This window comes from Miscanthus floridulus, chromosome 5 (assembly GCF_019320115.1).
Source record: "Miscanthus floridulus cultivar M001 chromosome 5, ASM1932011v1, whole genome shotgun sequence".
NCBI lineage: Eukaryota > Viridiplantae > Streptophyta > Magnoliopsida > Poales > Poaceae > Miscanthus > Miscanthus floridulus.
In genome coordinates this window covers 115,612,095-115,625,205 of record NC_089584.1, presented here as the reverse complement: position 1 = coordinate 115,625,205, position 13,111 = coordinate 115,612,095, and the positions used below count along the sequence as shown (strand labels likewise).

At 51.3% G+C, this 13,111-nt stretch overlaps 1 protein-coding gene across 1 annotated transcript; it reads left to right on the top strand.

The window, feature by feature from the left end:
- The first annotated feature begins 3,830 nt into the window (after nucleotides 1-3,830).
- LOC136453188 (receptor-like serine/threonine-protein kinase SD1-8) lies at nucleotides 3,831-8,666 on the top strand. The gene is made up of 6 exons (XM_066453768.1): nucleotides 3,831-5,274; nucleotides 6,843-7,171; nucleotides 7,318-7,528; nucleotides 7,632-7,869; nucleotides 7,955-8,105; nucleotides 8,239-8,666. Exons 1-6 carry the CDS (start codon nucleotides 3,954-3,956, stop codon nucleotides 8,539-8,541), a joined length of 2,553 nt encoding a protein of 850 aa, XP_066309865.1. The 5' UTR covers nucleotides 3,831-3,953; the 3' UTR covers nucleotides 8,542-8,666.
- The last annotated feature ends 4,445 nt before the right edge of the window (nucleotides 8,667-13,111 follow it).

Genomic DNA, 13,111 nt, shown 5'->3' with positions numbered 1-13,111 from the left:
CGCGCCACAGACGGTTGTTTTCACAACCTCAAGATCTACGCCAATAAACGCGCCCCTTCGTTACCAGTGTACGCGCCTCTTCGTTCCTAGCGTGAGAGGGCCCACACTGACGCACCTCCTTATAGGTGCCAAGCGACTATTTGCTACAAAGGGAAAGAAGACAGTGTGACGTGCTATACCCGTCTGCTTTTTTGACCGGACGTGTCAGATTGGATTTGACAGAGTAAGGAGATAAATAAATACACCAAATAATAGTATAAGTGGCGTTCGTTTCTTCGCTGCATGTCTTGTGCTCAAGGATGGACTAGACCACTGCAGTGCTCGGGGACTGCTCCGACCACTGCCGTGCTTAGGGACTGCTCCGACCACTACCGTATTCGATGACTGCTCCAACCACTACTGTGCTCGAGGACTGTCCCGACCACTGCTCGCAGACCGCTCTCCTCGGCTACATGTGATTTGTACTCACATACAGTTGAGAGACATTTATTTAGACCTTGCTACAAGGCTCATACTTCGTCTTCCAGCAAGCTCGGGGACTACATCGGTACGATGCACCTGCCGGTGCATCTCGTATCGCCTGTACAACGATTGGATTCTAAACTTTAGTGGAAATTCTTTTTTAGACCCTGGCACCACGTGCCTGCGTCACCTACTACCAGGCTCGGAGACTAAGTGGGCACACTTCACCTTGTGGTGAATGTGTTTATTTAATCGACCCGAATGCTTTGACTGATTGTAAGGATTACTATCGTGCTCGGGAGCTATCCCGACCACTGCTCGAAGATCGTTCTCCTCGGCTACATGTGATTTGTACTCACATACAGTTGAGAGACATTTATTTAGACCTTGCTACAAGGCTCATACTTCCCCTTCCAGCAAGCCCGGGGACTACATCGGTACGATGCACCTGCCGGTGCATCTCGTATCGCCTGTACGACGATTGGTTTCTCAATTTAACTGGGGATTCTTTTTAGACCCTGGCACCACGTGCCTACGTCACCTACTATCAGGCTCGGGGACTAAGTGGGCACACTTCACCTTGCGGTGAATGTGTTTATTTTTCGACCCCTACACCTCTGATGATCAAGGATGCTACGTTTCAAGATTCACTTACATTTCTTCTCAGAAATACAAGTGGGCACACTTCACAGGACGGAAATCTTTTTCTTTTTTTTTAAGAGCACCATACATTATTCGAACAACCTACTTCTCCGGCGATAACGGTGGTCAGAGATGTCAAGACTCAAGCCTCACTATTCGGAGAAGGTTAAAATGGCGTGTCGCAGCATAATACATGGTGCTCGGGGACTAACTGTGGGGGTATTAACCTCTATACCCATACGGCTAAGCTTGGGCCGGCCCGGATCAGTGGGTCCGGTCCACCAAAAGACGACGCGCGGCCCGACCAACCTATTCGGAGTCCCGCGCAAGGAGTCAAGACAGATTTGGCGATCAAGCAAGATCTTGGTCGGTTAGAATAGGAATCCTTATCCGGCCACCTATGGCAATTGTAACTGGCTAGGATTAGTTTCCAGATCTGTAACCCTGCCCCCCGGACTATATAAGGCGGGCAGGGGACCCCTCTAAAAAACATCTCTCATTGACATACAGCAATACAATCAGACGCAGGACGTAGGTATTACGCCTTCTTGGCGGCCGAACCTGGATAAAACCTCATGTCTGTCTTGCGTCACCGTCTTGTTTGTGGCTTGCGCATCTGTCTGCCGACAATCTACTACCTTGGGCATACCCCTAGGTAGACTGCCGACCATATTTCGTCGACAAATGGCGACGTGTCGTTTCAAGGAATGGTTGTATGGTCCTAAGAACCAATGGCCGGAAGAACCACGGAGGGTTAAGGAAAAGAAGAAAGAAAGGGTAATCTACAAAGCACCTCCTGTCATGTGCGAATGTAGTGTTAAATCCAACTATGGCCTAGTCCCTTCGGAGCTTGGAATATGCCATTATTACGGCCATATGATTGAGTATGATGAGGTTCGTTATTTTTGTGGTAAACATGAACCCGAGAGGGAGGAGAAAGAAGAGGAAGAACGCTCGGGCAGGAAGGTTGGGCCAAGGTTAAATGGCAAGGAGCTCGATGCCAGTGACTCTAGCGCCGAGCTCGGCGCTAGAGTGACTGGCGCCGAGCTTGGCGCCGAGCTCCCTGCCATGTCATCCACCGAGCCCAGGACCTCAGCGCCAGGGACGCTGGCGCCGAAACGTGTTAGCTCGGCGCCAGCATCAATGACGCCGAGCTAAGGGTCAATTTTCTAAATTCTTTCCGCCAGGAGTCTATTTGTGAGAAACTTTAAAAAAAGACTAAATTGTAAAAAATTCGCTCATCTCATCGTCTTCCTCGTGCAGCGCTGCCTTCTTTTGATGTCTACTGAATCAACAATGTTGGGCTCCAATCAACAAGCTTCGGAGTTAGGATCCACCCCCCGGTGCCCTCTCCTCGCCACATCCAGACCCGCCCGGCGATGTCCATGGTCCTCCGGAGCAGTAGCGTCGCGCGCATAGCGGTCCAGCCCTTCGACCGGCGCATGAGCAGCTGCATCCCCTTCCCCGCCGCCCCACTCCTCTCCTCCATCGATGTGCGGGCCATGCCTGGCCTGGGCGCCCTGGCCGGCGAGCGCAGGCAGACCTGGCTGGCGGCGCGGATGCCGCGACGCGGGCGCCTCTGCCGGCCTGGAGGCGCGACCCCGTCCGACGTCATCTTCGATTCTTTCTCTGCTTTCCTCGATTGAAATTCTTGCCCTAAATTTCCTCTTCAATCGATTCGTTTATGGACGGAGTTGATTTAATTTTATAAGCCGTTTGTCTTTCTAGAGTTAGGGAGATTTAGTGAATTGCCTCTTATTATTTTTGTTTATATTTATTTATTTATAAAAAATAATAGGGGTGAAAAAGTGAAAAAAAAGGTCCCATACAGAACTTGAGCGGTGGGGGGAGGAAACGGGAAAAAACGGAAAAGAAACAGGCATGTGGACAGGAGCGTTCTAAACAACATCTGTTAATATAGAAAAACGGATACGATTTTCCGGCTGTTGACCGAGACCGAGTCACTTTTGTATTAAAGTTGGATGAAAAATTATTTGTGGCAAGAAATTTTGCCTCTTTAGCATAAGGTATAAATAGATATTTTCATATGTTTTTCAAGAAAATCGTGAAACTTGATATTTAACTCTACCGACACATGGACAGTAGCAAAACTAAAGTTATGTAATATTCACAAGTACATATTTATGTCTTTACAATGAGAGAAAAATCTATCAAAATTCTATTTTAATTTGATATATGGATTTAATAAAGCATTGTCATATTATTACCAATATTAATTCATATTATGGTTGTCAGAGACTTCATAAAATAAGTTATAAATAAAAATCTAACACACATATATATTTTTATAGCTTTTTACTCCCGTGGCAACGCACAGACATGTTTGCTAGTTGTAATAATAACCGGAAACAAGAAACTAACCCGTCATCGTAAGTTTAGAAACTTCATGCGCATCGACGGAGTCACGGAGGTGAGTGCGGTGCGGATCGGCTGGTCGGCTGGCCCCGTTCATGATCATGAGGCTAGCCGTGCGGCGGAACAAAAACCTGAGCGCACGCGTGTGCTTGGTTCTGTGGATCGGATCAAACTCCGTCGCTGACCTACCTACCCACTGGCGACGCTCAACTCGACCGCCTGGAAAACGGCTAGCCGTTCCAGACTCCAACGTTGACCTGGCTGGCTTGTGTGCTGCTACACTGCTAGTACTCCAAATGCCAACCAACCCGCACTGGGATTGGATCAAAAGGTGATAAAGAAGGCACTCAAACGCGGCCACAGACCCATGTGATGGACCAGAATAACAAATTCTCGCGCGCAGCTGCAGCCCCGCACGGCCGCACCGTTTTGCACTGGCGCGGAGTGCGCGATTCAGGCGAGATCGATCGAGCATGAGGGCGTGCGCGCTCTCCCTCGTCCTCCTCGCCACCGCCGCGTTCTTCCCACGCTCCACCTCCACCGACACCATCGGGCCATCCGAGTCCATCACCACCGGCGATAACCAGACGCTCGTCTCGGCCGGCGGGGTCTTCCAGCTCGGCTTCTTCAGCCCGGATGGCGGCGCCAGGACGTACCTCGGCATCTGGTACTACAACATCACGGTGCACACCGTCGTGTGGGTCGCCAACCGCCAGAGCCCGGTCCGCAGCACCCCAGGCGTCCTCCGCCTCTCCGCCGACGGCCGCCTCGTCATCCTCGACGGCCAGAACGGCACGGTGTGGTCCTCGGCGGCGCCGACCAGGAACGTGACCGCCGGCGCCACGGCGCGGCTCCTGGACAGCGGCAACTTCATCCTAAGCTCGGACGGGAGCGGCTCCGACTCCGACCAGAGCGTGGCGTGGCAGAGCTTCGACTACCCGACGGGCACGCTGCTCCCGGGCATGAAGCTCGGGGTGGACGTCAAGGCCGGCATCTCCCGGAACATCACGGCGTGGCGCGGCGCGTCCGACCCGTCGCCGGGCGACGTCACGTTCAAGCTGGTCACCGGCGGGCTGCCTCAGTTCTTCCTCCTCCGCGGCGACGCGAGGCTGTACACGAGCGGGCCGTGGAACGGCGAGATCCTCACCGGCGTGCCGTACCTCAAGTCGAACGACTTCACCTTCAGGGTCGTGTACAGCCCCGACGAGACGTACTACAGCTACTCCATCGGCGTCGACGGGCTGCTGTCGCGGCTCGTCGTGGACGAATCGGCGGGGCAGGTGCAGCGGTTCGTGCTGCTCAACGGCGGGTGGAGCAACTTCTGGTACTACCCCAACGACCCGTGCGACTCCTACGCCAAGTGCGGGCCGTTCGGGTACTGCGACAACACCGGCCAGTCCCAGGCGTGCGTCTGCCTCCTGGGGTTCCAGCCACGGTCGCCGCAGCAGTGGAACCTCCGCGACGGGAAGGCCGGGTGCGTGAGGACGACCAGCCTCAGCTGCGGCGGCGGCGCGAACGCGAGCAGCGACGGGTTCTGGGTCGTCAACCAGATGAAGCTGCCGGAGGCCACCAACGCGACGGTGTACCCCGGCATGACGCTGGAGCAGTGCCGGCAGGCGTGCCTCAGCAACTGCAGCTGCCGGGCGTACGCCGCGGCGAACGTCAGCGGGGGTGTCAGCCGCGGCTGCGTCATCTGGGCCGTCGATCTGCTGGACATGCGGCTGTTCCCGACGGACGTGGAGGATGTCTACATACGGCTCGCGCAGTCGGAGATAGACGCGCTCAATGCCGCAGGTACTGACTCTGACGCCATCTTTTTAATTTTTGGGCACATACTACTGCTTTCATTTTCAGTACTTCTGCATAAAAAATAAAATTTAGTACAGTTTCAAGCAGCTCTTATGATCTTAGCTGTTTTTTTTTTTAAAAAGGAACGGCAAGAGCTTTGCTGTCAGATTATATTAGACAAGGAAAAAAGAAAAAAGAGGTACATAGAAGCTGCCAAAATTCCGCTACCCAAATGATCTTAGTTACTCACAGTCAGACTCACAGTTGAGCAATTATATGCATCACTACAAATCTATATGAATTTTGTACATCTTTGCTAGGAAGTTAGGAACCTGACATGACACATGTAGAAGTGTGGATTGGACCATACTGTTCTGAGATTTGGTTGACATTTCTCGTCACCAATAGCTGTCGATGATAATTAATTGGCCCCTCTGTCCCATCATCCGTCTAAGGGTGTTTGGATTGAGAGACTAAAGTTTAGGAGGTGTAACATGAAGATGTTGTATGGGTTGTTCGGATACTAATTAAAGAACAAATTACAGAATCCGTCAGTAATCCGCGAGATGAATTTATTAAGCCTAAGTAATCCATCGTTAGCACATATTTACTGTAGCACCACGTCGTCAAATCATGGACTAATTAGGCTTAGAAAATTCGTCTCGCAAAACCGTCTCAATCTGTGCATTTAGTTTCGTAAATAGTCTATATTTAATAATACATACATGTGTCAAACATCCGATTGGACAACGACTAAAGTTTAGGAGGTGGGACCAATCACCCCCCCCCCCCCCCCCCCCCCCCCTAACTTCGCTTGGAAGGATCACAATTCGCAAGACAGCGTGTGCACAAGTTGAATTCTGCAGCACGCCCATGTTTCTCGGTCAAGAATAGGCCATCTCATCATAGGAGAAAGTGTCACTGGCCACCACTTCCATCCTGAAAAACCACACTGGAATACTGCATACACATTTGAGGAAAAAGAAAACTTGCACATAGCTTTCTGTTCCTCGACCCAGTCACATTTGTTGCGTTATTATATATGATGGAGCAGACAATTCAAGGATCACCTTTGAATGGAAGCAAAAGTGGCATGCATGGGTCAACTATCAAAACGTGTAGCTTGGCCAAAAACCTTGTAAGCAATTGTTTTTTGCACCCACAAACCATGTATCACAATCGCTTGGTTAGGTACCGTGCAGCCTGCCGGAAACACGTCACTGTACGAGCTATCGTCCAACACCACCCAAATTGATAATGACACATCAAAAGTTGTCTAGATATCGTAAACTATACAGGGAAGACCGTTTACATCGACAACATGCATTTCTAGGTACGATTATTCTTAGCAGGTGGTAGAAATACGCACATTTTTCTAGTGGTAGCAGCGGCAAAAATCGTAAAGAATTCAAAGGGATACATGCATGTTGATAAAAGTAAGTGGAATGAAAGGTTTAGTATTTTTCTAGTCTAAAACTTTTGCAACGGTCGCGTATTGACTAGTCGCATGCAGAACATACAGTAAGCGTTTTGCATGTTCACCACCTAACGTTTTGCCGCTGCTTGTTTTCCAGCGAGACACCGGGCCCCAAGCAAGCGCGTGGTGATCGCCGTCGTCGCGGCAGTTGCCGGCGTGCTTTTCCTGCTATCGGTCGTCTGCTGCTGTGTCTGGAGGAAGAGGAGGAAACGTCACGGCGAGACGGATTCCTCGGCGCCGAGCGGCGGAGACGACGTGCTCCCGTTCAGGACAAGGAAGCAGCAGGCGTTGGACGAGGACTGGAAGAGTGCCGAGAAAGACGTTGACGACCTGCCGTTGTTTGATCTGGCGGTGATCCTGGCCGCCACGGACAGTTTCTCTGCGAGCAACAAGATTGGCGAAGGCGGGTTTGGTCCTGTTTACATGGTAAGAACGATAGGAATTGAAGGAGTGTGATTATTAACAGTAGGATGATAAAACCTGAACATGGTAGAATAATCTGAAAAAAGGGTTTGTCAGCCGATTCTCCCTGATTTCTAACGGGATGCTGGGACCTGCGAACTGTTGAACAGGGAAAGCTTGAGGACGGGCAGGAAGTAGCCGTGAAGAGGCTGTCCCGGAGATCGATGCAAGGGGCGGTGGAGTTCAAGAACGAGGTGAAGCTGATCGCCAAGCTTCAGCACAGGAACCTCGTGAGGCTGCTCGGCTGCTGCGTCGACGAGGAGGAGAGGATGCTCCTGTACGAGTACATGCACAACCAGAGCCTCGACACATTCATATTTGGTCAGTTTAACTTTGCAGAAACAAATATCTGCGCAAGAAGTTTAATTTACTGAATTGTACCTGCATATAAATTCTAGAATGCTAATGGTTATGCGTTGTGCAGATGAAGGAAAGCGGAAGTTGCTAAGGTGGCAGAAACGCTTTGACATCATTTTGGGGATTGCGAGGGGTCTACAGTATCTGCATGAAGACTCAAGGTTCAGGATCATCCATAGGGATCTGAAGGCTAGCAACGTGTTACTGGACACGAACATGGTCCCCAAAATTTCAGACTTCGGCATCGCAAGGATGTTCGGAGGTGACCAGACCACAGCATATACATTGAAGGTCATTGGAACATAGTAAGTTCTTTCTTGATCTCCTGGTCCTATGGTCCTCAAATTATGGTAATTCAAACTGACATGAAAGACGATTTTTGGTTTTCAGCGGCTACATGTCCCCGGAATATGCGATGGATGGCGTGTTTTCCATGAAGTCCGACATCTACAGCTTCGGCGTGCTAGTTCTAGAGATCATCACTGGCAGGAGAAACCGAGGCTTCTACGAAGAAGAGCTTGATCTCAACCTCCTCCGATATGTAAGTACTAACAGTAAGCAGCACATCTCCTCAAAAAAAAAAAAAAAACAGTAAGCAGCACACTTATACTACAACTGTTTCTTTCTCAACATTTTCATCTAACTATGCTGGTCTGGTCATTTCATTTCTCCAGGCGTGGATGATGCGGAAAGAAGGCAGGAGCGTTGATTTGGTGGACAAGGTCATGGACGGCAGCGGCGTCAACTACAGCGAGGTGCTGCGGTGCATCCAGGTCGCCCTCCTGTGCGTCGAGGTGCAGCCCAGGAACAGGCCCCTTATGTCGTCGGTAGTCATGATGCTGGCCAGCGAGAACGCGACGGTCCCCGAGCCGAACGAGCCCGGGGTGAACATTGGGAATAAGAACACGTCGGACACGGACTCGTCTCATGGCCTCACGGCCAACGGCGTGACCATAACCGCGATTGACGCTAGGTAGCTTGGATTTACCAGACACCAGTAGTAATTCTTTTCTTGGTGCTATAATGATGTAATCTGTGTTGAATTAAAACTTCGACTAACAGGATTTATCTTAGCCTAAACATGATCACTAACAAAATTTTATGCGGAAATTAATCTGATACTAACCAGAGTTTCTAGATGCCATTGAGTGTCTCCGTAGACGTAGAAGAGTTGATGTAGATATTAGTCTTCACCAGACTGAGGCTTGATGCTCCAAGTTTGTGAAGAACGCGATGTAGATCTGCAATAGTACCTGAGTGTGGGTAGACAGCCTTTCTAAACCCCCAAGCGCCTAATCGATCGGTTATGTGAATAGTCACATGAATTAGAGAGATTGTGACACTAGTGACGCCTCTCCTATTTATAATCGTGCTGTGGGTCAGGGGGGCGAACCCTTAGAATTTTAAGGGTTGCCGTCGATCACGACATTTCTTATTTAGTTGGAAATAAATGACGAATGGGTGGACCAAAAGCTTAACACTTAATTAATCTCATAATTAAGTTTAGGATTAGCTGAACTGGTCACATCCTAACATTCTCCCACTTGATCGAACGACTAATGCAATTATGCAACTAATGTTCACTTCACACTTATGTTCACACTCAGTACTACAACAAGACCAGAGCAATGCGTCGTCAGCAGCATTAATCGTCACTGGGACCCATTACCCATAGTTCACTGCAATACCTTGTTAGAATGCTTATTACTTATTCGTAGTACATGGCCCTATTACCAGGAATCAAGTCAGAGACTACACTAAAACCCAAATAGATTTGTGCGCTCATAAATAGGTAAGTGTTCGGACTCAAATAATCAAATATGCTAGCATCAGCTTAGTTCTTATTTTTCTCAAGCTTAATAATCTCGTCCTGGGTTCTTTCTTTCACAACATTTAATCAATGTGCTTGGCATCAGCATTTGATGCGTTATTACTCGAAATAATACTACAACTCAACTGTAGGCCTATAACAGTACGTCAATACTCAATATTGGGATAATATCTCTTAAGCCACATAGCATGTCTTATTCATGGCACTAATTGAGCTTATCTTAATACTAATTATATTTGGAGCTTTTAATAAAGTTGTCCTTTTCTCCAAGAGTAGGTATAATCTAATTGTGTACTTTCTTATACATACTCAAGAAAATTGGCAAATAATTCTTAATTCTTACGAGCGACATGATGACTCTTTTGGTGCCTCATCAATATCTTAAAATTCTTTAGCACCTTCTAGTGGACATGTCGGGTTCATAAACCCGGGGTCCCTCGAGCACCAGCTTCCACGCCCGGGCTCGACCCAGGAAAACAACATATAGTTCATGGGCCGGCCCTAAAATCTAAAACACAGCAGGCCTGAAGGGGAGTCCGGTCGTCGATCGGAAGGTCTACCCTTAAGAACAAGCGCCCGCTCGTCAACTTCTTCGGCCCACCTCTCCGACCGGAGCGCTCGCTTCGGGCACCAGCCGTCTCCGAGCGGTTTCTCCAATCGGAAGGCCAGAAACGCTGCTTCCTACTCCGACCCCGCGACTCCGACCCTGCGATCGGGGCTCGTGGGAACCCTGCTCACCGCTCTTCTCCGACCGACGCACTGAGAGCCGACTGGAGCCATCCGACCGGAGGCTCCCCGTTCGGAAGGAACTAGAAGACGTGCGGAGGAAGGCAAGGCATGGCTCATAAGTCAAAACCACTGTACCAGGGACCATACCCTGCACGAAACAGTGCTCTGCAGCCACCCTGGCACAAAGTATTGTAGGGGCCGCTAAAAACTCCCATACGGTAAGCCCCCGCGTGTCTCTGGACATCGATCGCAGTATGGGCTCCAGGATTTGCCATACCGGGTGAACATAGCGCGGCTCCTCACATGCCGCTAGGCATCAAGAAGTATTTGCAGGTATCGGCGTCCATCCTTCCTGAAGAAGATAGCTCGACCTCCCGTGCATATCTAACATCCTACAGCGACATCGACAGTATTGGGGGGCGTCAACCGTTATCCAGTTTTCATCAGCGTAGGCAACAAGGCTTAGAAACATCCGTACTCTCTCCCTCTCACCTATAAAGCCATCCCCTTCATCTATAAAAGGGGATGCGCTCCCTCCAACAAGGAGAGATCGACTTCTTCAAGCTTAGACTCACTGGATCGACATCAACACCTTACAACCGCAGGACCACCAAGTTCCGACCGCAACCCTTCCAGTCGGAGCCAACCGAACCTCTTGTACACCCCCTCCTTTCTCCTTCTCGTTTGTAACCCCACTACAAACTTCGAGCACCTAGGCTCAGGAATAAAGTCACCGACCGACCCCGACTAGACGTAGGGCACGTTGCCTGAACAAGTATAAATCCTGTGTCATTGAGTGCTAGGCCACCTCCGATCACAACGTACAGCAAAACTATAAATATTTATGAGTTGGTCACTTTCTGCACCGACAGCTGGCGCCGTCCGTGGGGAAGATGATGTACGTTCAACACTCTTTTGGTCATCAGATGGCCCATTTTTCTACCACCCCTGCCGTGGCGGGCTCGGGCGATACGATTCGTTTTGGCTCACTGGAGTTCCTCGCGCTCTCGCCCACCGGGATGCGGGTTCCACCCGTCTTCGAGCCATCCCAGGCCTTCTGCTTCGGGAGCCTGGACTTCGTCGCCGACCGGCTCGGCGTACTCCACCTCCGCGAGGAGACTCGTGACCCGGCACCCGTCAGAGGGATGTCCTCCATCGACTCCGGGACGCGCGACTTCGACAACACGGCATCTACGCTTCATTCCGAGCAAACTCTCTGCTCAAATCCCGCTCCGCCATACGGCCGGTTCCCCTATGGCCTCGCATCTTCCGTGGACGCATACGCCTGGGGACTCCAAAAGGTGCTGGCACCGCACCCTCTCATGTCTGAGTTCGTGGGGATGACGAGCTATGCTCCCACCTGTTTCCTCGACATCATGGATGACGACGTCGGGAGTGACGGCTCCAGCATCGGCGACGTGGCGCCTAGCCACCATCGGTCCCGGGAGTACGCTGCGGCGGACGCCCCAGAACAACCGCTAGGGGTAACGGAGTCCTTCTAGACCCACGCCCCATCGAGCCCTCACGCGAAGACCCCCGAGCTCACACGTGAGCGAGGATCTGCGACGATAGTGGCCGCATCAGCCTCCAACCGCACCAGCGTGCTCGGCGCACCACACTATGCCCCGTCCGCATAGACCGGCGAACGGCGCTCGGGGTCGTGCCCGTCAGCCCCAGCGCAACGCCCCGGTTCGGGGGACCGACCCCCCCACAGTTCGCTCGGGCCAGTCAGAACATTGCCGCCGCGGCAATGCTCCTGCGTGACCTACCCGAGCCGAACGACCCTCGTGGACGGGCAATCCACCAGAACCTCCGGGCACTGTTGGAGACCACCGCCGTTCAATAGGTGGAGTACTTCGTATCGCAACGCCGACTCGTGACCTCGCTCCCCGTCCGGGGAACAAGGACGCAACAGATGGGGCACTACACCCAGTCATCGCCACAACCATCGATTGCGGCACAAGAAGCCGCAACCGCACCTCATCTTGACTTGGCGACCGCCCTGTGCCGACTGCCTATCAACGTGCGGCTCGGGCCGAACCAAGACGCGCGCAGCGTCGATCGGAGTCCTAGCCCTGACAGCCTGGAACCATGGACCTTTATCCAACACCCCCAGTAAGCACCTTTTTCTACCATGCTTCAACGGGGGCCGCGACAAAGGTAAGGCCAAGCGCCAGGATCAAGACGAGGGCCCCTCCACGCAGAGGGGAAAGAAGAACAGAAAGGATCGCCGCCGACAGGCCAACTCCACGTTGGCCGCCGCGGCAGATTACGCGGGCACTCAGCCCCAGCAAGACCCTCCGGGCCACTTTCATGAGCTCATGGAGAGCCCGTGCACCAACCACAACTATCCCGTCAACCATCTCTACAAGGACTGCCAGCTCCTCAAGCACCTACTGAGGTAGGCCGACAGGCCAAAGGAAGAAAAAGGCGAGGAGGCAGCGACCGAGGAAGGGGGCGCAACGGACAAGGATCCAGACGACTAGAGCATGAAGTGATCCGACCGGAAGCCTACCGACTGAAGGACAACGACGACGACGCTCTCTTCGATGACCTTGGAACAGCTATGTCTTTTCTTCTTTTCCTAAGTTTTAGTCTTACCTTTACTTAGCGAACGCTCCTATAAGAGCACCCCGACCCGAACACTTTTCGGCTCAGGGCGCTCGGGGGCTCCACTAGGGGGCTCTACTACCCCTCTATTTTTGTTTTTACCTTAAGTACTCTTTTACTTTTGTATGAAGAAACTCCTTCCTATCCGAACAAAAGGGTAGTTCGTTCCTTTGTTTTACCTTATGTAACTTTGCTTTGGAACATTCCGACTGATCGCACCCCGCCTTTTCCTACGGCTACGACTGGCCAAGCCTCGCGGGCCACGTCCTGGGCTCGCAAAGTTGCAGCCCACAGAACAAATGGGCAGGTACGAGAGAGAAAGAAATTTAAAACAAAATTATGCTAAGGGAGAACTAAGGAACGAAAGGGAACAAGCT